This window comes from Solea senegalensis, linkage group LG3 (genome assembly GCF_019176455.1).
Source record: "Solea senegalensis isolate Sse05_10M linkage group LG3, IFAPA_SoseM_1, whole genome shotgun sequence".
Classification (NCBI taxonomy): Eukaryota; Metazoa; Chordata; class Actinopteri; order Pleuronectiformes; family Soleidae; genus Solea; species Solea senegalensis.
Window position 1 is genome coordinate 10261003 of NC_058023.1, and position 23641 is coordinate 10284643.

At 38.9% G+C, this 23641-nt stretch overlaps 2 protein-coding genes and 1 non-coding gene across 7 annotated transcripts in view; 1 reads left to right on the forward strand and 2 right to left on the reverse strand.

The window, feature by feature from the left end:
• The window catches only part of lg3h20orf27 (linkage group 3 C20orf27 homolog), a 19804-nt gene extending 1227 nt beyond the window's left edge, over positions 1-18577 (reverse strand). Inside the window, exons 1-7 of one of the 3 annotated variants that reach the window (XM_044022256.1) lie at positions 18305-18577; positions 16109-16207; positions 15836-15929; positions 11493-11626; positions 5289-5427; positions 2435-2560; positions 1-356 (exon numbers count right to left, since the gene is read on the reverse strand). The exon at positions 1-356 is cut by the window's left edge and continues 1227 nt beyond it. In XM_044022256.1, the coding sequence (XP_043878191.1) occupies positions 256-356; positions 2435-2560; positions 5289-5427; positions 11493-11626; positions 15836-15854 (519 nt within the window). In that variant the 5' untranslated portion in view covers positions 15855-15929; positions 16109-16207; positions 18305-18577 and the 3' untranslated portion in view covers positions 1-255. Of the gene's footprint in view, positions 357-2434; positions 2561-5288; positions 5428-11492; positions 11627-15835; positions 15930-16072; positions 16208-18304 lie in introns of all 3 variants that reach the window. The other 2 variants (XM_044022255.1, XM_044022254.1) reach the window with 2 other exon arrangements.
• Positions 18578-18900: 323 nt separating this feature from the next.
• On the forward strand, positions 18901-18973 carry trnak-cuu. Its single transcript has one exon. It is a non-coding gene; the product is annotated as a tRNA-Lys (tRNA).
• Positions 18974-20309: 1336 nt separating this feature from the next.
• On the reverse strand, positions 20310-23595 carry LOC122766110. 3 transcript variants are annotated; one of them, XM_044020736.1, is made up of 7 exons: positions 23572-23595; positions 22233-22604; positions 21903-22037; positions 21661-21731; positions 21305-21539; positions 20987-21232; positions 20310-20873 (listed from the first exon to the last, which is right to left on the reverse strand). In XM_044020736.1, the coding sequence occupies exons 2-5, from the start codon at positions 22429-22431 to the stop codon at positions 21318-21320; spliced, it is 627 nt and encodes a 208-aa protein (XP_043876671.1). In that variant the 5' UTR covers positions 22432-22604; positions 23572-23595; the 3' UTR covers positions 20310-20873; positions 20987-21232; positions 21305-21317. The 3 variants fall into 3 exon arrangements, with proteins under 3 accessions (XP_043876671.1, XP_043876673.1, XP_043876670.1); XM_044020738.1 differs by lacking the exon at positions 23572-23595 and having other exon boundaries at positions 21903-22034; positions 22233-22639; XM_044020735.1 differs by lacking the exon at positions 23572-23595 and having other exon boundaries at positions 22233-22639.
• Positions 23596-23641: the final 46 nt, after the last annotated feature.

The following is a 23641-nucleotide window of genomic DNA, read 5'->3' on the forward strand; positions in this document are numbered from 1 at the left end:
CTGAGGCTGTACTGATTTAAAGAGCACTGCTGCCCCCTAGTGGCGCAGTAAAGACAACACAGAGAGCACAGTGTGACGGGAGCCAAACAAACGTTGTAGAGCTGAAGAAATAAGTAGCAAAACAAAAAAAGTTCCTTCAGATGTTTTCACTGCAGAGGAATGTCATAATGTTCTCAGAGCATCTGTGGAGATGACATGGTGTGTATTTTCCTATGGCAGCAGGTATCTGTGAGTGTTTAGGTACTTGAGGACGGATTAGTCAAATCCTTGCCAGTCACTCTGTTCGGAGTCGTACTCCAACTCCACCCCGATGCAGCGAACTCCCTCCAGCAGCATGGGTGTACCATGATGACGATCTGAAGGAGAGGCAGAGAGAATCTTTAACCTTAGGGAGCAAAGGGATTTTCACATTAAAAGGTCCAGGGTGTGACATTTAAGAGGGTTTTATTAAATATACTACACAAAAATGTGCGTGTAAAAGTGTATTATCGTTGAATTTCAGTCCCAGCTGTGCACACATGGTGATCTGGATCAAAATAAAAGCAGCAAAATAGCTCAGTGAAATTCTATTGCTGATGTAAAAGCTCACATTGACTGGATTAAGATTCTAAAAATATAGTTACAGGTAAAATAAATCTCATAAAAATGTACAGGGTGTGCACAGGCCTTTAGAATAAGTCTTTTACAGTATATGTACTTTATGTTTCTACATCAGCCCAACAATGAGTGTGTGTTTTGCATTTTGACAGAGAAACTTCCATCCATCCATCCATTTTCTACCGCTTTATCCTCCACATTAGAGTCGCGGGGGCTGTACTCTGCTAATCTCAGCTGACATAGGGCGATACGCGGGGTACACCCTGGACAGTTCACAAGTCCATCACAGGGCCACATATAGAGACAAACAACCATCCACTCTCACACATACAGTCAATTCAGAGTGACCAATTGACCTAAAAATCCACTTAACAAAAAGCAAAACAAAAACGTTTGCATTATTGTGCATTGAAATCGGATTAAAGACAGAGCCGAGCTGCACCACAGTGTTAAATTTGACTCAGTCACTGATCTAATCATAATCATGCCGTTTAGAGCAGCAGTAGCTAAGGCAGAGATTAAACTGCTGATCTGGTCGACATCTAGGCTCCAATTACGCCGAGACATCTGGACAGATGTTCGGGCTGTGCTTTGTGAGTAACAACACAAACATCATTCATGCTCTCACGTGCAAAAACACCATGTATGCCTACAAAATGAACAGTGGAGTAAAAACATACAGTATCTAAGTGAGCACAGATGGAAACGTCTCCGGATTCTCCATCTGCTGACAAATGCCAGCGGCTAATGCGGCTTTAACGGACAGTAGCGTTTCATTACAGGCTCAGCTCCACAGCGTTTTTATAGCACAGAGCACAGCAGCAGTTACAGTGAAGAGAAGCATCTTTTAAATACAGTATCTACAAACCATCCATTCAAACAGCATTGCCACAAAACAAATGTTTTAGGGCATTTTATTTGGGCTTTTCACAATTAAGGACTGATATTTGTCTTTACATTTTCTTACATTTTTAAAGCCATAAAGCCACCATCGGGCCTAAATGCAGACTCACCAGCAGGAGGCAGCAGTGGACTGCTGGAGACGCTGCACGTTCAACCTGCTTCTAATCCCAACCCATGCAGATGAGACACTGCAGCTGTTTTGTTGAATCAGCTATCCATCAAGTGTGTGACTGGTGAAGAGTTCCTATTTTTCTGCGTTTCAGTTGTTTGTACAACACATTTGGGTTTTTTAGGCCTTTTTGACATTTTTGGATTTACTAATTAACAGGGAAATACCAGACGTCTTACTTACACTGTGAACATCTTTTTGGTGCTTGAACCACAAATAAACCTTGTTATGATGATCAGATCTTCAGAGCTATGGGGTAAATTATGGGACCTTTAATGTTTTTCCACTAAAATGAGACTAATGCATGATGAATATGTAATAACCAATGACTCACACTAATCAAAACCCCCTACTGTGCTTCTTTTCATCTTTTTAATACATTTTGACTACAGCACAGAATAAAATTCCAATCTTTCTTTGCCATTATAATGATTGATGAATAACATCAAGGAACAGAAATACAGAATTTCTTCACACTTACTCACTTGTACTGGATATCATTTCTCATATAGCATGACCTTGGCTCATGTATGAATTACTGAATAAAACAGAATTTGTTTCCTGAAAAGAGTCAGTGAGTTTCCATGCAACAGCCTCCCCAAAGCAAAAAGTCATAATCAATATCAACATTTCTTTTAGCTTTTCAAAAACATTTCTTCTTTTTTCTTTCCACTTTAGCCTTCACTCCATAAACGCATAAAAGAGTGTGGTGCAGCAGGATTAACTGTACACTCAGACGGCACAGGAACATGAAAGTGGCCTCACCCATGACCCTGGCTTGAACTTTGACTTTGACAAACACGTCGTCGTTGGCCTCGCTCAGCAGCAGCACCTCCTCGCACAGAACGCCCTCCTGCAGGGCCATGTACTCGCACGTTACCTTCAGACCTCCTGGGGAAAAAAAATCAAAAAATAAGTACATTTACATGACATAAAAAAAAGAAAAAGATGTATTAGTCCGGCCGAAACTTGATTTTTTAAGTTTATGGATGCTAGGGAAGACTCAAAACATGTCACGGTGATAAATCATAGAGAAACACAGTTGATGGATGAATACATTTTTTTTTTTTTTTACAAAAATACTACTCACACACGTACAGTAGACAAACATAGATGCACACCTGCTGCTTTTATAGTATCAGCTGACAAACACAGAGAGAGAGAGAGAGAGCAAGCGAGCGAGAGACCATAGTGTAATATGAGGCGAGGAATAGTGAACTGAAAATAAATATCAGTCAACAGCCGTGGTTACAGTCACGTACTGGCCTTGAGTTGCAAAAACATTTGGGTTTCAACTTTGGCCCAGGCCATTAAGTGACGAGGTGTAATCCAGTAAAGACTCACAGACGTACTGTCTGTTACACTTCTCTCATATCACGGGGGCTTATTTTAGTCTGCACAGGTTCCTTTGACAGTGGTAACAGGAAATCCAGGGATGAACCAATACAATATTCAGTATCTTTATTGGTCCGATGCTGTTGAAACGCTGGATTGGGGGAGAAAAAATGTAATCTGATAAATTCCAACAATGCTGTAAAGACAGGCTTGAGTGTAATTTTGTAAAAAACAAACAAACAAACAAACAAACTATATCAGACTGGTGTCCAAATTAGTATTCACGGTATTTGTATCCACCCCTGAGGGATTGAAGACAAAGAGGGAAAACATACTCTATGAACGTGAGTCTTCTTTTTGAGGGTTTCTCAGAGACGGATTGTTGAGTTAGTAAACTACTGTGCTAGTCTGTTGCTGTAATCCTGAGCCATCTGGTCCATCTGTTTAGCCTGTAACGAGACATCCACTCAGATCTGCCTCCAACAAAAACAAGCACACACTAAACTTGTTTTTATTGTACCGAACACTGAAATAGAAAGGGCTCCGGAAGCCCAGACCTCTGTGAAAACTACTGATCTGCTAGTTATTTGGAAACTGGGGGAAAAGTGCATTAGTCAGCTCTTTTTTGCCCAACACTTTGCTTGAGCACAGATTCATATGCAAGTCCGTGAACATAACATATATATAAATATTTGTAAAGCTTTTAAAACAAAGACAGACTGTAGCAGGAAAAGATGGAGAGAAAGAGCTTGTAGCTGTTGAGGCCTGTAGCTTGAGAATAGATTAATAATATTTATTGAGATTTATTTCTGATCATGCATAACTGTACAGGGAATCACAAGGTACGATACGATACACATGGTCCACAATGCCAATAATATTACGATACAACAATTGTGTGATAATCAATATAATGCAAGACAAGCATATAGAGACACATGGAGATATCTCTCCAACTGAAGAAAACAAAACATCTGTGAAAAGTTAAAAGTGCAGGATTTTAAAGTCTATGTCATCTCTTCGCGTAGCTTTCTCCACCATTATGCCGCCGTCAACTCCATTTGAGCAGCGTCACCGCGAGGAGACATGAAGTAATGACGCCCAGCGAGTGAAAGTGGCAGGGACTGTTTACTTTAGAGCACCTTAATTTAATTAATTAATTAAAATATCGGGATTTGCCCTGGCATAAACGATTGTTATATAAGGAAGGACGACAGTACATCATCAAATGGATATTTTTGACCCACCCCTAGTGGATGTAATAAATAATGTTGCACTGAAAGTGACTTACAGCTGGTGATATGTCGCAGCTAAAAATCCTCATATGCCTTTCATTTCATTTAAGTAAAACGCAATAACCCTTTTTTCATTATATGCAGATGAGAGAAACGGAGTTGATCACTGGCAGCAATTAAGCAAACCTTTTTTTGCTTTTATTCTCTTCTCTCTGGCAACAACACACACTTGTTCGGCGGGTTGCTATGGTTGGAGGACGATTGCAGACATTAATCAAAAGGAATAATGTAAAAGCTGACCTGTCCCTGCCTCATATTTTTATTGTTAATTACAAAACAGGACAGGATCAAGAACACAAATCAAACGGCTACATCGGTGATTGCGGATAAGTGATGACCTAATCTCCTGTTGTTGTTGTTGGAGAGACAGACACTCGGGAGGAAAGATGCAACATGGTCCAGATAATAGCAAAACCTATTGAGTTATATTATCATAGACAAATTTATTGAATTATATAATTGGATTATGAGCAGACTTTACTCGCCCACACCAACCTATTCTCCCTGCTGCCCTTCAGTAGGCGATACAGACCCTCCTGACTCACACCAGCAGGATGAGAAGGAGATTTTCCCCTCAGGCCATGAGACAATTGAATAAACAGTGAAATGTGTGCAACACCACATCTGTGCATCTGTACAGTAATTAAAACATAGTCATCTTTTAGAGTCAGATATTACACACATCTATTTGCTCATCTTATGTCACCATACTAAGCATTCTTACTTTACTATTGTACATTGTATTGTTGGTAAAAAAAAATGGAATGTAGCACTATATATGTTATTATACCTGATCAGCATTGTGCAAACTCATTTGACACAAAGGTTTGAATGTGACAGACATCGGTTCATATTTCAGACTAAAGCACCACTGTTTTTAATTAAGTCTATTGGGCTGTTTGTCTTGTACCCATTTGACATATTGTACACATCTAAAACTTGTTTCAGTTCACTGAGGTTGTGTTTTTAACATTCTGTTGTGTTCTCACCCTCTGGTGCTGGTGTGATATCAGTTATGCGGAGGTGTGGACTGGGTACAGGCGCTGGACACACATCCTTCCCAAGACTTGGAACCTCAGGTAAATTGAAGATTATTTCATATCGATGCTGCGTTTTTAGAAAGCCAACCTGCAGCAGAGAGAGAGGGAGAGAGAGTGAGAGTTAATAAGGATTATATGCAGAGTTAAATAAAGATTTAACCACTTGGAGGAAATACAATTGCTTCTTTCAGCCTACGATTAACTTAGTACTAATCCAACTGTGCCACAGGGAGAGAGGGCTTGGCCCATAAAAGAATAATGGTAAGAGACGGATTAATAAAGAGTGGAAACAGCCTCTATTTTGCCCTCTGATTACAAACTTTATGTCCATTACAACTCAATAGGCAAAGGATTATGGTTTTTACGAGTTAAAAAGAAAAGTGACTCTCATAAAAACGGCACCGCAGGGTGAATTTTTCCTTGAAAGACTCGTCTAATTGAAATCATTCATTATTGCTCTTGTGCCCTCACCTCTGCTAGATTGCCAATTTTAATGGGAAATTAACCTCAATATTTCCATAACACATATCCCACATAAATGGATTTGTCAGCAGTTCAGACGTTTAATCTTGTTCGTGCTTATGCGACGTTCTACTTCAGCATGGAGGCTGTAGTGGAGACAAAGTTGTACAGTCGAAGTGTAAGGGTTGTGTGTGCGTGCATACATAAATTTATACTGGGTGTGTGTGTGTGTAATAAAACTACAATGGCATTTTCTATTTTTAAGTATATTCACATGTTTAACACACGCAGAAATCCGGAATTAAGCCTCTCTTGCCTTAATACGCACATAACAACAGGAAGGCAGAAACACACCCAAGCATGGAAATCACTGCCAAATCACATACTGAGCATAAAGTGGCAAGTTTTAATAGATTTTGGCTTTTGTTTTTTCTCCAAAGTGGAAAGCAAAGAGCTAAACATACACCCTAATACCACTGACGTATACAGCACAACACCTTTTTATATACAGTGAAGACTGTGAAGTGAACAGGGGAGCGAAACAGCAACAGAGAGACAGAATGTGAGGAGTGATAAGCAAAGAGAATAGCTAATGAGCAATTCATCACTCAGAGGAGTGAGGACAGCCTTATGGAGGAGACGGGTTGTAAAGAGAGACATTGAGAGAGTAAGGGGGAGGAGGAGACCGCAAGAAAAAAAGAGAGACGCGAGAAGAAATAAACCTAATGCCCCTGCAGCAAGAGCTGAAAACAACAGATTCAGCCTCGAACAAACCCCAGGTTCAAACCTCATTACACAGAGGAAACACTGGAGGACAACAGCAGAGGAAAACAACCGTCATTCTGTGAGCATATTAGTCCCATCATGTCCACAGCCTGTGAAGTGTCACTGAAATGTGATTTAATACGTAATTTCATGCTGCGAATGAGAAAAATAAAGTCATGACAAATCTCTTCAGTCAAGTATAAGAGAAATAACACACATTTAGTGAGAGTTGCACATCATTCATCAAGACAGTGTGTGTTCAGAGAGGAGGGAAAGCTTATGATACAAAATATCGTAAAGTTCTGTTGGACAGCAACACTTCTTCAGCCGATACCGTCACAGCTGCGCATCTCCACGAGCCCACACAATGGAACCTTTTGAATGTTTTGTGCCATAACCATGCCTGTTTTACGCAATTCAAATAACCCTCCTCAAAACCCGTATTCACACAGCTGTTGTATATGCATGCCGCTCCAAACCCACACACTCCCACCTCATCTTGGATGTGGCTGCAACAAGTGCTACCCCTCTCTGTTTGTTCCCATAGCAACACCACCCCCCTCAGTTCCATGATAAGCTACAGCACCAGGCTGACAGTAGTCTGGACTCACTCTTGTGCATTGCTTCAAAGAGCTTTGAGAAAGACAACAAACACTCACTCACACACACATACATACACACAGAGCAGGGTGTGTGTGTGTGTGTGTAACTGTGAAGGTCACAGTCAACTTGTTCATCAACATGCGCACAAAAAGCTTTTTCGGTAAATTGATTTAGCTTCAAGTTCAACACTTAAAAACACTGCAAAAGAAAAAACCATGGAAGAAGAAACCGCTGCCTTTAATGAAGGTCTTTCTTCAGGATATTCTATTAGGGTAATAATACCACTGGAAGTACTTAAAGTTCCTCTTATGACAATGATTAAATACCTAATATCTCGTCCTTTTCTAAAAAAAAACATTTTGAGGATGTTGTATTACAACTTTGTCATTACTCTGTCATTACAACTTTGCCTGATTTAGTATTTGCAGTTTCTTGAATATGCAAAGCATCACCCACTCGTCAGCAGGCTACAGCTCTGTCCTAACTACAGAGCTTATTTTCAGCAGATGTCATTATTTTTGTGCGAAGCCTCCACTTTGACATTTCCGGTCAACTTTGTAAGATTTAACGGCTTGTCAAAAAATACATATTTTGTGTGTGTGTAGGCAGGGGTTGCCTGAACAGTTGGTATAAGCAAAAGGCTTTAATGGAACAGGAATGTTTTGGTCATGGGGTACAAACAAGATCCAAAGTGCCCTGTGAACGTTTGACTCTTCCGAAGAACAAGGAAACACTTCCCTTATGGCCTTAAATTTGAAGAAGCCACCAAAAGGCCCATAAAAATGTACGAGGACACAAGGATGCAGAGTGTATGTATGTATGTGTATTTATACATATATATATATATATACATATATATGTATATACATATATATATACACATATATACATATATATACATATACATATACATATAAGCATTAAAGATTTGGTTTTATTAATATTATTTTCAAACCATCTTATAAATCTTCCCATTATAAGACCAAACATGATTTCAATCATTCATTTTTGAACAAAGCATTTAATCATTTCTTTGTGAGGTTCAAAACCCTTTCCAACTTATCATCAGCTAACAAAATGGAAGTGCTTCAATACAGCAAAACTTCCTCAAACATATGTTTTCATGTCATCTTTAAATGAATCAGAAATGAACATTCCAAATCACCAAATGTGGACATGCACGACCCTGAGAGCATATTTGTCAACAGAAGCCTATTTACCCATACTGTATTTACATATTTATGGCACAGTGCACGTCTAACTGACACATACTCATCTACAATCCTTGGCAGCATGTGGTTAAAACTGAAGAACTTAAGTTTGTGGAGAACCCGTGAACAGAAGCTCAAGTTAAATGGCACATCAATGATTATTTTGTCAGATGGGCCCACGGGAGCAGCTCATACTTCTCCAGCCTCGTTCAAAGCATACCTAGCTGAACCTGAAAGTAATGACCAAAGTACCCATTTGGTTGGAGCTCACATCTGTGAGTCTGCTGGAAAAAAGCTTATTAATTTAGACTTAAAAACAGGACATTTTTGAACAAAAACCCCACAGCTCTCCATCCACACCCAGGCCAACTCCTCATTCTTCTGACCAACTCCTTGTATCTGAGTTCCCATGAAACCGAAACGGAATAGGTGCTCTCTGCACGTACAGGGACCTTTTTGGCAGAACTAGCTGTGATTCTCAATTTCCTTGCATCCTCCCACCAGTGGAACCTCCTGTGAGCTGGCACATTTATCCTCTTCTAATTTTATGTAAAACTCATAAAATGACATACATACATTTGAGGCCTCAGGAGATTTGGAGGGGCTGTTTCCACCTGTTCTACTTCTGCAGAGATGCATTTGTGAAGGAGACTTCCAGCTCTTCAGCGTATCAACATATAGACTGAAGACTGAAGTTGAATCAAAATGACACAATAATTATTCAAAGAAGTTTGTAGTTACATTTAAGATGTAATATGTAAAATAAAAACTACACAAGGCTGTGTTTCAATTAATAAATCACAATAATTTAAGATTTATTCACTCAGTGGGCAATTTATTAGGTACGATTTGATGGAAGTTGTCACTGATAATCTCACCCACTGCAATGTATTAGACAGCACAGATGGTCCTAATGATGTGTTTGATGAGTGTTTATTTTGGCACTGATGAGACGATTCATTAGCCTACCTTCCACAAGGTCACTGCAGAATCGCTGCAAGACTTCTCCAGGAGCACCCATCCATCTCTATGAGGCCAGTAGATGTAGATGTGGTGAGGACCCACGCAAGGTGACAGTCAGACATGCTTCGAGTGGGTTGGACAGTGGCTCTTAAAACATACCAAGTCCTCCACAATGCGGATTAAAACTGCACCAACTGTTCCACGATGAAGGTACTTGTATCTTTTTGTGCTTTTGTAATTTTCGCGTCGTAGAACTGTCTTCACCAAGTGAAGGCACAAAATAATTAAAAATGTCCTCAAATGTTTTAAGAGGTAGGGTAGGAGATCATTTTCTGGAGGTTTTCTTACTGGCTTAAAAAAAATTTACTGGCACAATATCCTCTTCACAACCAATTTTGTACCTAAATTAATGAATGCATTGTCACAAAAATGAAAAATCTCAGTCAACTGTGGAATGAACAGGCCTATAAAAACACCATCCAATCATATTGAACAGCCCTGCTTCTACTGGACAGGTAGTTCCAAAAAAGGAGGCGTAGCTTCGGAAGGAAGTCTGAAGAAAGGGGCTTAGACTTTTAATTCAGATTGTCCAGGATCTCCAACCCTACCTTTCAAGTCGTCCTCCAACGCAATAATACTGTATTACACAGATGTGGTACCTATCTGCCATTTCCATGGCGAAAATTATCGATAATTTCAAGTGAGTGCCACACAAAAACAGAAAGTCAGAACCTGAGTTACTAAATTGAACCTCATTGAGAAATAAGGCCTATAATAACTGAAACCTGTCTTGGGATTTGAACAGGTGACCCTCCAGTTCCCAATTCCCTCCACACGATGTGGGTCGAACTAGAGTCTGACTCAAGCTGGCCTGGGGGCTATGCATGTACAACACGTGTCATACATTTTGTATTTTGTGATGGAAAACAGATGTATCTTTTACATAAGTAATATCATATTACTACTATATTACAATATATTGCTTACCTGACAGGACAATTAATTTGGACTTGGTTAAGCTGTAGCAGCTGTACAGACTGAGGGATGTATGCAGATTGAAAGAGAAATGCTGCAGATCATTTTACAGTTCAATGATGGAATGTGACGATGTTAGAGGATAACTGAGCTTGGGGAAATAAAACATTTCAGTTTCCTAAATTAACGCCTGCAGATCTTCTCTTTGTGTCTCAAGAGTAACTCCCTGAAATTAAATGGATTCACGCCAGATCGTTAAGTGGCTGCAATATTTCATCCTTTTCTACAAAAACACTCGGATCAAATTTGATGACAAATTTATATAGAACACCAGGAAATTCAACCAAGAAAGGCTTCACATGCATTTATAGGCACTGTGAGAGCTTGTAAACTTAAAATCTGGAAACAAGAAATATAAATACTACTGGAAAAGAAAGCTAACTAATTTGTCTCCATCATCAAGGACCTATCCCATCTGGGTGACACACTGTTTGTCCCCATCTTGTTGGGCAAAAGATACAGGACCATGAGAACACGCATTCACAAACTGAAGAGCAGCTTCTTTCCCAGAGCTCCAGCCTCTATTACCCTTCCTAATAACTGCTACTAATGCACTGATACACTTTACAACCAGGACAGTTAACATTAACTAATGTTCACACTGCACTGTTTAGACCACTGACACTCTATATACATTGCACAACCACAAATAGCAAAAATGCTATTTTATTGTCAAATATTCAGACATTCTAAACTCAAGTGCGTGAGAGCGAGCGACAGGGTTCACAGTATGTTGACTTATGAGGAGCAGCTAATGAAATGCATTCAAAGACCCTGACAAATTTCCTCACTTCTGCAGGATCCACAGCACGTTGAGCTAGGAGGAGCAGCTTCAAGATGCATTCAAGAAACCTCTTAAATGTGATCACTTCTGCAAACACACATGCAGTCCACAAACCAGATACAGTTGCTGCTGCTGCCACCTCATGGTAATAGATGGACCACAAATTAGGTACTCAATAAAGTAGCAAGATTGTATTTTTTTTTTTTAAATCAATGAAAGAGAGTCAACACAGAATCTAGTTTCCGTGCCCAGGCGTACTGATCAAAGTGATCCAAGTATGACATTCAGTGTAACGCTCTCGTGTTGGGCTTTTGCTTTGGTTAAACCCACCTTGACCATGAAGTTGCCATCATCCTCTGGAGTGACCATGACGATGGAGTCATGCAGCTTTTCTTCAAAGTGAACATGTGATGGGGCGGCGGGGGGTTCCTCTGAGAAGCGCACGCCTCCTGCCTTCTCACAACCTAAGAGGAAAGAGGAAAGAGTAGCTGAAGGCCAGAAATGAACACAGGTGAATTGCGGCAGGCAATGCTTTTAGTGGCATCGTGAAATTTACAGCAGAGCACTTCACACTCACTCAAATCTGCTCCGGGAGTCTGGATGAGCTGTTAGAGCACGTATTTATGCAAATATACAGTGCGGACTCGCATAATATTTCCATCATTTAACACTTCAAAGAGAGATGGTAAGGGTGAGGTAAAGAAGATAAGCTTAAAGACTGTAGAAATCTTTTCATATATCTTTTTTAATTGTTTTTTAATTAATTTAATCCGTCAAAGCTAACATGTGATTATCACGGTAATTTCACTCTCGCTGTTGCAGGAAGCCGGTGAATCAGTGCCTTTATCACCAGAGAGGAGAGAGTTGGAAAAACACCTGTACATAGTTAGTTTTTTGGCCTGTGTTTGCACATTGAGACAAAAACAAACAAATATTATTTGAAATATGTTTTATACTGTTCTCATTTCAAATTCAACATGAAAATCTGGTGTCCATGTACAACTACAGCATTTTTTGCTAAATAAACTCTGTTTTCCTTCATTTTAAACTGTTAATACACTATTTTAACGAGCAGTAAATTGCAAACGGCCAGATATTGAAAGTTATTCTGGAAAAATGGGCAAAATGCTTAATCACAGGACATTTTGTGGCCCTTTTATGGTTAAAATAAGAAGAAAATAAAAAATCCAGACGGACATTTTGAGGCAGTTTCCACATAAATGGCTTCAGGTGATCTTATACAGCGAGCAAAGTGTCATGTTAGACTTGTCCCTTTCCAGTAATATTACATTTCAAAGTCATTTCTGCCAGTGTCTATGAGATCTCTCTTTCAAAATAATGGTGTTTAAGAGGTTAATAGACGATTTCCATGATTTGCATATGGATATCAATTCTCATGGAATTTGAAAAATGCTGCTGCAACAAGTGTGTGCACTAGTTTGACTCTGAGTTACCATATTCAACATCTCCTTTCACTTTTTCCTAATCATACATCCTTCCAAAATTCAACGGTACTCCAATCAGCAGCACAACAACTTTGTTTGAGCTCTGTGTTGTGAGCTGCGTTGCTGATTGCCAACTCAAACACTTGGTCAGTAAAGGCACAGATGTGGAGTGGACATACATCTGTGATTTACCTCATCTAAAAATGTTAAAAACCCTCAACACAATTTAGATCCAGAAATCAGTGTTTTTGCTGCTCCTTTTCTAGCTCAGATGTATTTTTAATCTGTCTCAAGAAGCCAAACCAACTATTTCAAAAGCTACTTTGACCAAATTGAGCCAGTCATCTACAGTATAATCTATATTATTAATTAAAATATCTATCCATCTAGATAAAAAATGCTAAAAATAAATGGGTGAATGACTTACCCCTTAACAACAGCATGTGTAATGTGGAAGTGTAATTGAGTCCAACATGCCTTGTTCTTAGCAAAGAAACAATTATATGCAGCCTGGTAACACCAGTGTGTATATGTTACAAATGTTTACATACATTGAGATTATTATCAACACAATCCTATGATGGAGAATTGCTTCAGCACATTTAACTGAAGTCATGCCATGTAAGTCCTTGAATTACATGAAGTACGGGCCATTATTGTTCCACATGGGCTCAGTTCCATTAAACGTTTTTTAGACACATATTAGAGATTAGAAACCCTTGCTGCAAGCAATGTGGGTCACAATAATAAGTGCAGGATAATGAGTACATCATGTGGCATATGTGCAGGATCACTGTGCAGAGACAGAAAAGTAAAAAATGATGAATGTTGTTTACTGGTGCTGATATAGAGAAAGTATAGTATTATCAGTTAATGGAAAGCCTACTAAAAAGATATTTAAGACAAAATTTAAAACAGCATTTAATACTATATGTCTTTATCTTTAATACTTTAATACTTTAATGTAATCTATGACCTAAGTCATTCTTAGAACGGAGACATGGTAATTCAGAAAGGGAATGACTTTTTTAAAGCAGGAAAACTAGATATTTTCCAACACAGTTCCACATACTCTGTATTTATAATTAAACAGGGGCCCGCCAAAGCCTTAGAGGGGCCCCAGTTGTCACTTCTTGAAATATGTATACCCAAAACAATGTCCTCCACCCACTCTACAGTGTGGAACTGAGTGGTTTAGTCTTGTCCCCATTGACCCCGTTCAGACCTGATATCAACATCCATCCTGAGTGTTTCAATCAAGTGTAGACCATTTGAAATACAAGTCTGATTGCTCCAAAGCCAACCGGAACATATCGCAGTTTGGGGAATGCTAATCAACATTTTTCAACATTTACTGACATTTTTTGGCCCAAACAATTATTAATTTCATGAAGAAAAAAATCAACATATGAATTGGTAATGAAAATAATCAATAACTGCAGCCCAACATGTGACTGGATCCTTTAGGCCGGATGTTTATACCAAGTGTGAATGGGACCTTTGAGTTGCATACTGAAGCTACTAGTCCCGTCAATTCAAGCCACTGTTATTTATATACAACATCACAAACACAATTAGCCTTGAGGGGCTTTAAAGAAACCTCCGGAAGAGCCACAGAGGAGGGATCCCTCTCCCAGGACCGTCCTGTCCTCAGACAGACCAAGCCATGACAGACTGAACATACATGATGTAAGATGTAGCATGAGATTATTCAGAACTTCACTCTTTGGATGTTCTAGTAATTAATATGGGAATGGTCAACTTTTTTTACCTAAAAGCACAATTAATTCCTTTAAGGGTAAACAAATATATCAATTAGAGACACAGTTTTATGAAACAACACTGCAGAGCAATTTCACTTTCAAGTCTCATTTCCGTTGTCACTAAGATTATTTTGATTATGGAGCAGCTGACAGCTTCTTTGCTTATGCAGGAAAAACTTATCTGTCACTGTCACAATTTACTGCAAGACTCCTTCCTCCTTTTTTATTACTTTCTGCAACTTTTTTGTTTTTTTTTACTGGTGTTCTCGCAGCAAATATATTGAGCAATTATTTGTGTTTTAATTTCCAAAAGTTGCACAAGGTACCAAAAAGAGTGATTTTAAGATTAATAAAACTCTATTCTGTGACCTTATCAAAAAGCAAAACAAGGCCTACAGAATGGTCCTCAAATACAAACATCCATACTCCACTGGGTAATACAGGAGTCTTATTCATGTTTGTAAAATAAACAACATGAATCGTTTACAACCGTCTGCCAGGTCTGCTTCTCTTGACTGCTTTGTTTACATCAGTGGGTTTTTGTTATGCATTTTGAGGAAATGAATTTGCTCAGCTCAACAACAAATAATAATAAAGCTACTGGAATCGACTCACTCCCACTTACACAGCTATTTTCCCAAACCCAATCAAGAGTAGAATTGATTCGAAAATCCTTGTGTATAGTATATTCCTCCAGGGTGTCTCACATGTGAAAAGGTTAATTTGGGGCTCTCCAACACAATAAATAACACAATTTCCCCCCTTTCACTTATGTTGCAACAGTCAATCCTCCTACACTGAAACACTCAATGCAGGCCAAAGATTAAGGAAGTCTAATTCACCCACAGCAGATTACAGGATAGAGGTCCAGACATTATGATCAATTCCGACTCAGTAAAAGGGCTTATATGTCATGGGAAGTAATCCACCTCCACATTGAATTATTGAATTATTTTTTCACCTGTAAACGTTTCTGCATTATCAAAATAAAATACATTTGTTTAAAGTGTTGTTAATTCTTAAGAAATAACACAAATAGCATTCATTTGCAAAGTCTGCAAATTAATCCTTTTATGTTTGATTGTTCTACATTTTGTGTCAACTTTTTGAATGCATCTCATAAGGTGCTCCTGTTAACTCAACACAATGTGAACTCTGCATTACTTTCACTTGCTCTCATGCACTGGAGTTTAGAATATTCACATATTCGACAAATAATATCAAATATTTGAATAGCATTTTTAAAAATGTCAGCCCCCTAATTCCCACTGGTCAGAAAACCAGTTTTATCCTGCATTGACTGGATGTTTGAATAATAGAAATTCAGACTGGGTATTTTCGAGATATTAATGGTGCTACTACTTTTATTGTTACGGTTTGTTAATTTTAAATTGGACAGCACTCATTTTGGTGTGAAAAAGGCTTTTATCACATTAATTGCAGTGACATAATAACTAATACTCACTCTTCTTTGCAGCGGCCATGTCACAGGAATTGGTCACACTTGGGAACACGCTGTCACAGCCTTGTCATCTCAGCAGTCTGACCTCAGAGCGACCCTGCAAAACCAAGTTAGGACAAGGAAGGCAGTTAGAGAGATGCATTTAGGGAACAGACAGACAGAGAACAATTGGCAATGATGAGATCAACAGGACAGAAGTTAAGGTCGTTACACACGAGAGAAATAAAATGGCAAAATCACCTTTAGCCACACATTAAGCTTCCTAGGGTACTTAACTTTCTAAATTAACGACCCATGGTTTGTCTGTGGTTCAGCTCAGGCCACAGCTGTGGTGTGCCAGTCGAGTCAGGAACAGAATAGACTCCCGGCAGAGACCTCAATTAAAGGAAAACAACAGAAATGGCTAAGAGGATTAGCTAAGGGTTGAATCTGAGGTTTGTGGTAGTATGGAAATGTGTGGTACAATAATACTGCATACTGCAAAATTGAGCTGCGCTAAATTATTACAGCCCACCGTAGTTTGGACAAATAAAAGTATGTTAAAAAACATATACATAACTCATAACTAACTGAAGCTGTGTAGAAAGGAAAACCTAATATCTTTCTTATGGTAAGAGCTGTCTCTACATGTTGAGGCTTTAAAGAATTTAAAGAGGCAATAGCATGGTCCTATGTCACTTATATGTGAGATATGGAGAAACATACAAACATGAAGTCATTTTTATGGTCAAAAACCTCCTACTCTCTGCAAACGAGCCAATGTAAATCTACAACGATTCAATTTAAAGGCCAATATTTCTGTTTATTTGTTCCTTTCACACAGAAGCCACCTCCAAGAAACACTGGTGATCTGCACTTCCTTCCTTAGACCAAGGGTGAGAACAAAGACGCAGCAACCAATGTTTGGCATTATGGAACAGAAAATTTAAAACATCACGTCCACTGAGAATTGTTTGGATTCAGAGGATGTTCCACCGTAAGCAGTGTATAACAGTGCGGTGATGAGCACCATAAATGGTCACTATATCTTAAAAACACCAAACTGTACACACTCTCCTGCTATGAAAGATTAAAAGTGTTACAAACACTATGCAATCTCGTAAGTGTTTACATAAATGTTTTAGTTAACTGTTCATACTCTTCTTAAATAATCTGGCTATGAAACAGTGATATGGAGCCAACTGCTTGGGCTGCGATGTTAAATAATAAGTGATTACAAAGTTATGATGACAAGCACAATCCACAGAAATGGTGGAAAACCCTACACAAATGCAAGGTGTAATAAACGTGAAGTAGGCTTTAAATCTGTGATTCACACCCAAGTAGCCAGGGGGGAAGAAAGGCAGCGTTATTGGCAGCTGCATGGCAGATGACGATTCATTTGAATCCTTATATGTTATGTATTCACACAGTGATTTCAGTTGTATTGAACAGACTTGTTTCCCCCTTCAACGGGCATCAGCACTGAACCTCATTCACCACCGTTTTATACAAACTCTGAGGCCTGCCGGCTTTGTTAGCACTATCGTTCCCTCTCTGCTGTGTGTCACAGTTGTCAAAATAAAATAGCAAACGTCACAGGGAGGAGCAACAGGTACTCATTAACTGCTTTGAATTTGTGCTTGTTGTTATTTTTGGTAAGTGATTTCCTTCCTTCTCTTGTTTACTCACTTTGGATGGTCAAACATGGTTGTATTGGACTACAGCAGGGCCACAACAAATTATAATTAATTTAATCTAACTAATGATAAACAAAAATATTTTATTTTTATTTAACCATTATTTAACCAGGTTAGTCCTATTGAGATCAAAGAACTATATTACAAAGGAGATCTGGACAAGAGGACAGCAGCATAATTACATTAAAAACAATAAACGTTGACACTTTCTTACATAAAACACTTGCACACAGAAAAGGTCAAGTGCAACAACTCAGTCAATGTAACAAGGGCCTGAAGTTGAAGTTCAGATTGTAAGTTTTATCTATTAGGTGCCAAAAACCTAAATGCTTTCTTGTACAGTTCAGCTCGTATTTTGGAGGATGTGACTTTGATGTTTTAAAAGACAAGACAAATAGGAAGGAGTGATAGCCAGGATGGTTTTTTGTTAATAAACACAAACCAATGACTGAGGCGTCGAGCACATTATGACGTCCAGTTAACCTTAGAACAGCTGAAAAAGCTGAAATGGGGGAACAAGTGCTTAAACATTTCAATCCCTAGTAAAGAAATATAACATACCACAACATGAACATACTCCAACTACTCTATCTAGCTGCTTTCAAACACTGGGTAAAATAAATACCTAAAAGTAGAACAATGTGCACAAATGCACATTAACTTTAGCAACAGTCAACACAACAGGAATGGATGCACGTTAGCTATCCCCTCTTAATGCTAAGAGCCTGAAAAGTTGCTAAAATTGTCAAACTAACATGACTTCTGTGTTGTATTTTTCATCCGCCATTCTTACCTTACTTCCTTCAGGATAGGTGAGAGTCGTTCGTGGGTGTAGAGACAGCAGAAACACGGGAGAGCCGCTCACAAGTCACAAATCACACGGATAATGAAACACACTCCTTTCTCTTTTTCCCTCACACTTTTTTCTGTCTCACAATTTCCGCATTTGATCACGTGGTTTGGTCGCGCCCCCCACTTTATACTGCTTACAGTACAAGCTCTTTATGGAGGTAGTTAAATGATCGCTCTGGACGTTGCCGTTAAATATGTGAGTAGCGCCTCTCTCTGCTGCTCTGGGGAAACAGAGGATACAAGCCGGTGGACAAACAACGGCAACGTCTCGATTTCAGGGCAGCGGTACTTTTTACTGCGGCGTGGTGGCGCCATCTAGCGGCGCTTTGTGCACATAGGGAAGTTATTGAAATAGCCTGTTGCCAAAATACCATTTGTCATCAATCGTTGCTTGCGGAAGAGTATTACAGTGACTGTAAAAAAAAGTCAGAATTAATGCTGTTTTATTTTCTATTTCCTTTTTTTAAAAAAATAAATCATGTAATGTACACCTAAGTTGTGCATGTAAAACTGAAAGCTTTTTTAGACAGTTTTCATGCCCGGCTAGCTCAGTCGGTAGAGCATGAGACTCTTAATCTCAGGGTCGTGGGTTCGAGCCCCACGTTGGGCGTATACGTTTTTCTTTGTCAGTCTCCACGCGGAAATGGTGCTTTATATTTTTACATTACATGTCATTTAGCAGACGCTTTTATCCAAAGCGACTTACAAAAGTGCATTTAAACATTTGGGTACAAATAAGAGCTAGAAGTAAGTAAGAGCTTCAAGTAGAACAAACTATGAAGTGCTAGTCATAAGTGCAATACAATTTTTTTTTTTTTTTTTTTTGTCGTCTTAGTCGAGGTAGAGTCGGAACAAATGTGTTTTTAGTCGGCGTCGGAAGATGTGGAGGCTTTCAGCTGTCCGGATGTCGATGGGAGATCGTTCCACCATTTGGGAGCGAGGACAGTGAACAGTCTCGAGTTCTGCGGTGCCTCTGTGATCCTCTCGAGGTCCGAGAACGAGAAATCGCAACACCCTACCATGATATGCCGTTGCGGTTACGGTTCGCGTCCCGTGTCTCCCGTCACTTTTGAAGCGAACTGCATTGTAAATTGGTTATGGTATTAATTAATAAAGCCGTTTTTGGTGTTTGTAAACATTTCAGTATCTAGTTTATCACAATTAATGACTGTTAACGTTATAATATAACATGTATAAGTTTACCAACATTGTGTGCTGTATGTTAACATTGAAATATCGTTTAGCACAATTATTGACTACTATTACCAGTAATATGAAAGGTATAAGGTTACCATTTTCTTTTTATGTAAAACGTATATATTGTCTATCACAAGCATTGGCTGTAAAATAAAGATGTGTATGCTTATCATATGATTAAGCAATAGACAATCATCAAGTAATTAAATGATGAATGTCATATAACTTGATTTTGATGAGTAAGTAGAAGTAATATTACACACACCTTTGTTGCAGAATTACAATAACTTGCAACTTGGCCCTTTGATATGATGGATAATGGCTAAATTATTATCTCTGGTGTGATAATACCCCCCCCATGTGGTGTGTGTGAAAATTTCCTCCTGTGCATGGGACTAATAAAGGATTATCTTATATTATAATGTATATTGTATTTGAATGCAAAATAACACTTGATGGACAAAGCCATCTGAATACAAATTTATTACAAACAAATAAAAACAACCAGTGCAGTAATAAAATCAGTAAAAAAAAGAGTGAGCATTCTAATAAATATATACACATGTAAACAATAATGCAACTCCAGTGAAACAGTGTATATAACAGATAAAAAATAGCAATATACAATAATATATACATATAAAACAGAACAGAATACCTTATATACACACACACATAGTACCACAACAGAATATAATCGAATAAATAAAATAGATTATTATTAACACAACAAACTAGAATAGAATATATATAATATTAGATAAGTGAAGACAAATACAATACAATACAAATACAAAATTACTGTGGTGGTGCATCTTTCCTTTTGCCATAACCCCGGGCTTCAAATGAGGCCTTCCACTCAGCCAGAGTTGTAGTGGCTGTGGCTTGGCAGTACCAATTTCCGAAGTACTGCTTGTGGTGCAGGCAGGAGAGGTTGTGGTGCAAGCAGGAGAGGTTGCGGTGCAGGCAGGAGAGGTTGTGGTGCAAGCAGGAGAGGTTGTGGTGCAAGCAGGAGAGGTTGTGGTACAGGCTGGGGAGGATGAAGAGGTTGATCGAGAGCTGCAAGGAATGGTGGCCGAATTGCAGATGGAGTCACTGGCAGGTTCCGTCGCTGTTTCAGCTGCGCGGTCCCTGCCGTGTTAGAGGGCAGGACAAAGATGTGGGGATTTGCCACACTGCTGGTCGGGACACAGGGCCTGTCTTTCCTCACAACTGCAAGAGGCAAGCTCTCTGGGCTCACATTAGTGTTCTTTGGAATAGACAGGCCTTGCTCCAGCATGCTCTTCTCCTGCTTTTTCTGAAGTTTATTGTACCTAAAAATATTCAAAGTATACATTTGTTTGTATACCATAGTGTATCATATATATGCAATATATCTACACAGAACAGAGCACAGATACTATGTTATTCCCTTTTATTAACTCACCAACTAGCGATGGTTGCAGTATTCATCACCGGGAGCTGGATGGTGGTCTTCTCCATCACCATGGCATTATTTAGAATGACTTGGCGGATGTGAAGATATGCTTTGGTGACAAGGCTCCAACGCTCTTTCCTGACTCCATCAATGCGCCTGGGTCCACGATACTCCTCGCAAAGTTGAATAAAAAGTGCCTCACACACACGATTGCAGTCAGGCCACTGTGCTGGGCTTTTCCCTCCTGCAAAGCATCTGCAAAGGTATGGGCAGCATTAGTGTTCATAAAAGACATTATATAATAGTATGTAGCATTGTCATACATACCGCTTTGTACTCTCTACACCAGGTGCAACATTTTTTTTTGTGGCCCTGAATCTCCCTTTGGAGATTGTGTCTTGATAGCGTGGAGGGTAGACTGTTTTTTTTTTGTCATACTCTGACAAACACTCCCATAGGGCAATCTTGACAGGGCAAGACTGTGGTCTTTTAATGTGAATAAGTGTCCCGTCAAGTCCTGGACAGCTTGGAAGCCCTCAATGTTGTCTGGTCCAACAGAGTCCTACATTAAACAAAATAGTGATAAAAAAAGAAAGAAAGTATTTTCAAATATTACGCCTATTTGATTTTATTACAGATGTAACCCGAAAGAAGTTAAAAACATCATCAAAATGTTAACCTACATCATGACTGGTGGAGCATGATGATGTTGAAGGCTGTTCCTCTGCCACACTAGGAGCATCTTGCTGGGGAGCTAATTTAGAACACATTTAAGCAAAGAGCAATTGTTATGATGGATAAAACAAGTATGCACTAACAATGCGTTTTAGACAGCTATGCATCTGTCTTTTAGCAGTTTTAGACTGCTATGCATCTGTCTTTTAAGTATGCAACAGTTTGATTAGGACATGCTTTGACCTCTGACCTTGATGAGTGCAGAGCATTTCCACATCCTGAGAGGTCTGAGGAGTGTCGGTTTGAAGCTGGGGACCAAGGCTGGGATTAGATCCAGCAGGTCTCCCACTGTCCTCACAAACTGGGGGGCACACAGGTACAGCTGCTATGGGAAGGACACAGATAAACAGTGTAATGAACAGTGTTGTTGCCTCTATAGTGAGACAGACTCCAATCTAAACATGTTTTATATAAGTCATTATTATTGGAACCTTTACACTTAACAGCAGAATACATTACAAATATGAAAACATCTACAACTCCATGTTACACAGAATCCTTTTTCTAGTTGTATACTTACATGGATGAAACTTTGGTGGCATAAACAGCCTCTTGACAGACTTGTGGATGCTCTGCTGGGACACACCTTTCCCTGTCAACAATGACCGCAGGGAGGATACAGGCACTGAGGATGGTCGCGGTGAGGTGGAGGGCTGTGATGAGGTGGAGGCCTGTGTGGAGGTGGCTGGTTTACGCTGACTTGTGGATCTCGCCTCCATCTTGAACTGAATGGCATAACGTCCCTCCGGATACAGCGAAATATACTTCAGCAAGGCTCTTTTATTGACGAGGTTGAATCAGAGCTTCCTGATTCCTCCGACATTGATGCCACCACATATCCAGCATAGCCCAGCGCATTCTCAGCCCTCTTCCTAAATTTAGGATCCATTCTCTATGGTTGGAAAACAAACAACAGTTAAAATAAGCTTGGTCTTATCTCTTACTGCAAATACATTTATAGAATTTTCACTCAGTCTTCTTCAGTAATGCATAGATGCAAGCATGCATATGTGTGAAAGTAGAAGTAGGCCTATGCATATATGAATGTGTGGGGACATGAATGTATGTTTATGTATTCACTGTTGCCCATAAAGTTGGAATAAAATATTTGTTACCTCTTCTCATGAAATGACAATGTGATTTATTCTTCATAGATAAAGTGTATATCTATTCAAAACTTTATTGATCAATCTCTTATAAACATATCAGTGAAGATTCAAGCACATATAAATAAAATTAAAAGATCAATGTGTCTGAATACAAAATCATTCCAACTTTAACAGAGTATCTGTCTTAAAAATATATGTTTCTTATATTATATATTATATTTTAAATGCTTTATCTTCTTTCTTAATGTAATAATGCAATTCTTAGCTGTTTGTATACTTTAATACAGAATATAATAAGTTATCATAACACTCAAACTATATTGACTTATCTATACATATCTGTTTTGGCCTCTTTTTGATCTAAATAAGTAATTAAAGCAAATATTACGTTGGTAAACTGTAAGATAAGTCGCCAGCCCGTTATTAACAGTGTAGTCGCGTTACACGATTTCCTATGCAAACAAGCATACAGTTGTGACCGTTGTAAGCGTACTGAAATAAATTACAGTCATTATCGGTAGGTGAAAAAGCTAAAAAAAATGGAGAATTGTCCGTCTGTTAATGTTACAGTCGTTCGTATGTTGTCACTGTCAGCTAGGTTACATGCAACGCAAATAAATGAAACGTTCATCATTAACGTTACCGGGTGTGCTAGCTAACTGGCACCAGAGTATACTTTTATTTGTATAATAAACATATATAACAATGTGATATAAACACTTTGAAACGTTAGAGTGGCACGGAACTTACTGTAAAATGCAGCAAAAGATGACGGGCTGGACGAAATAGCGTCTCTCAAATCTTGGTAGCGATACCGATT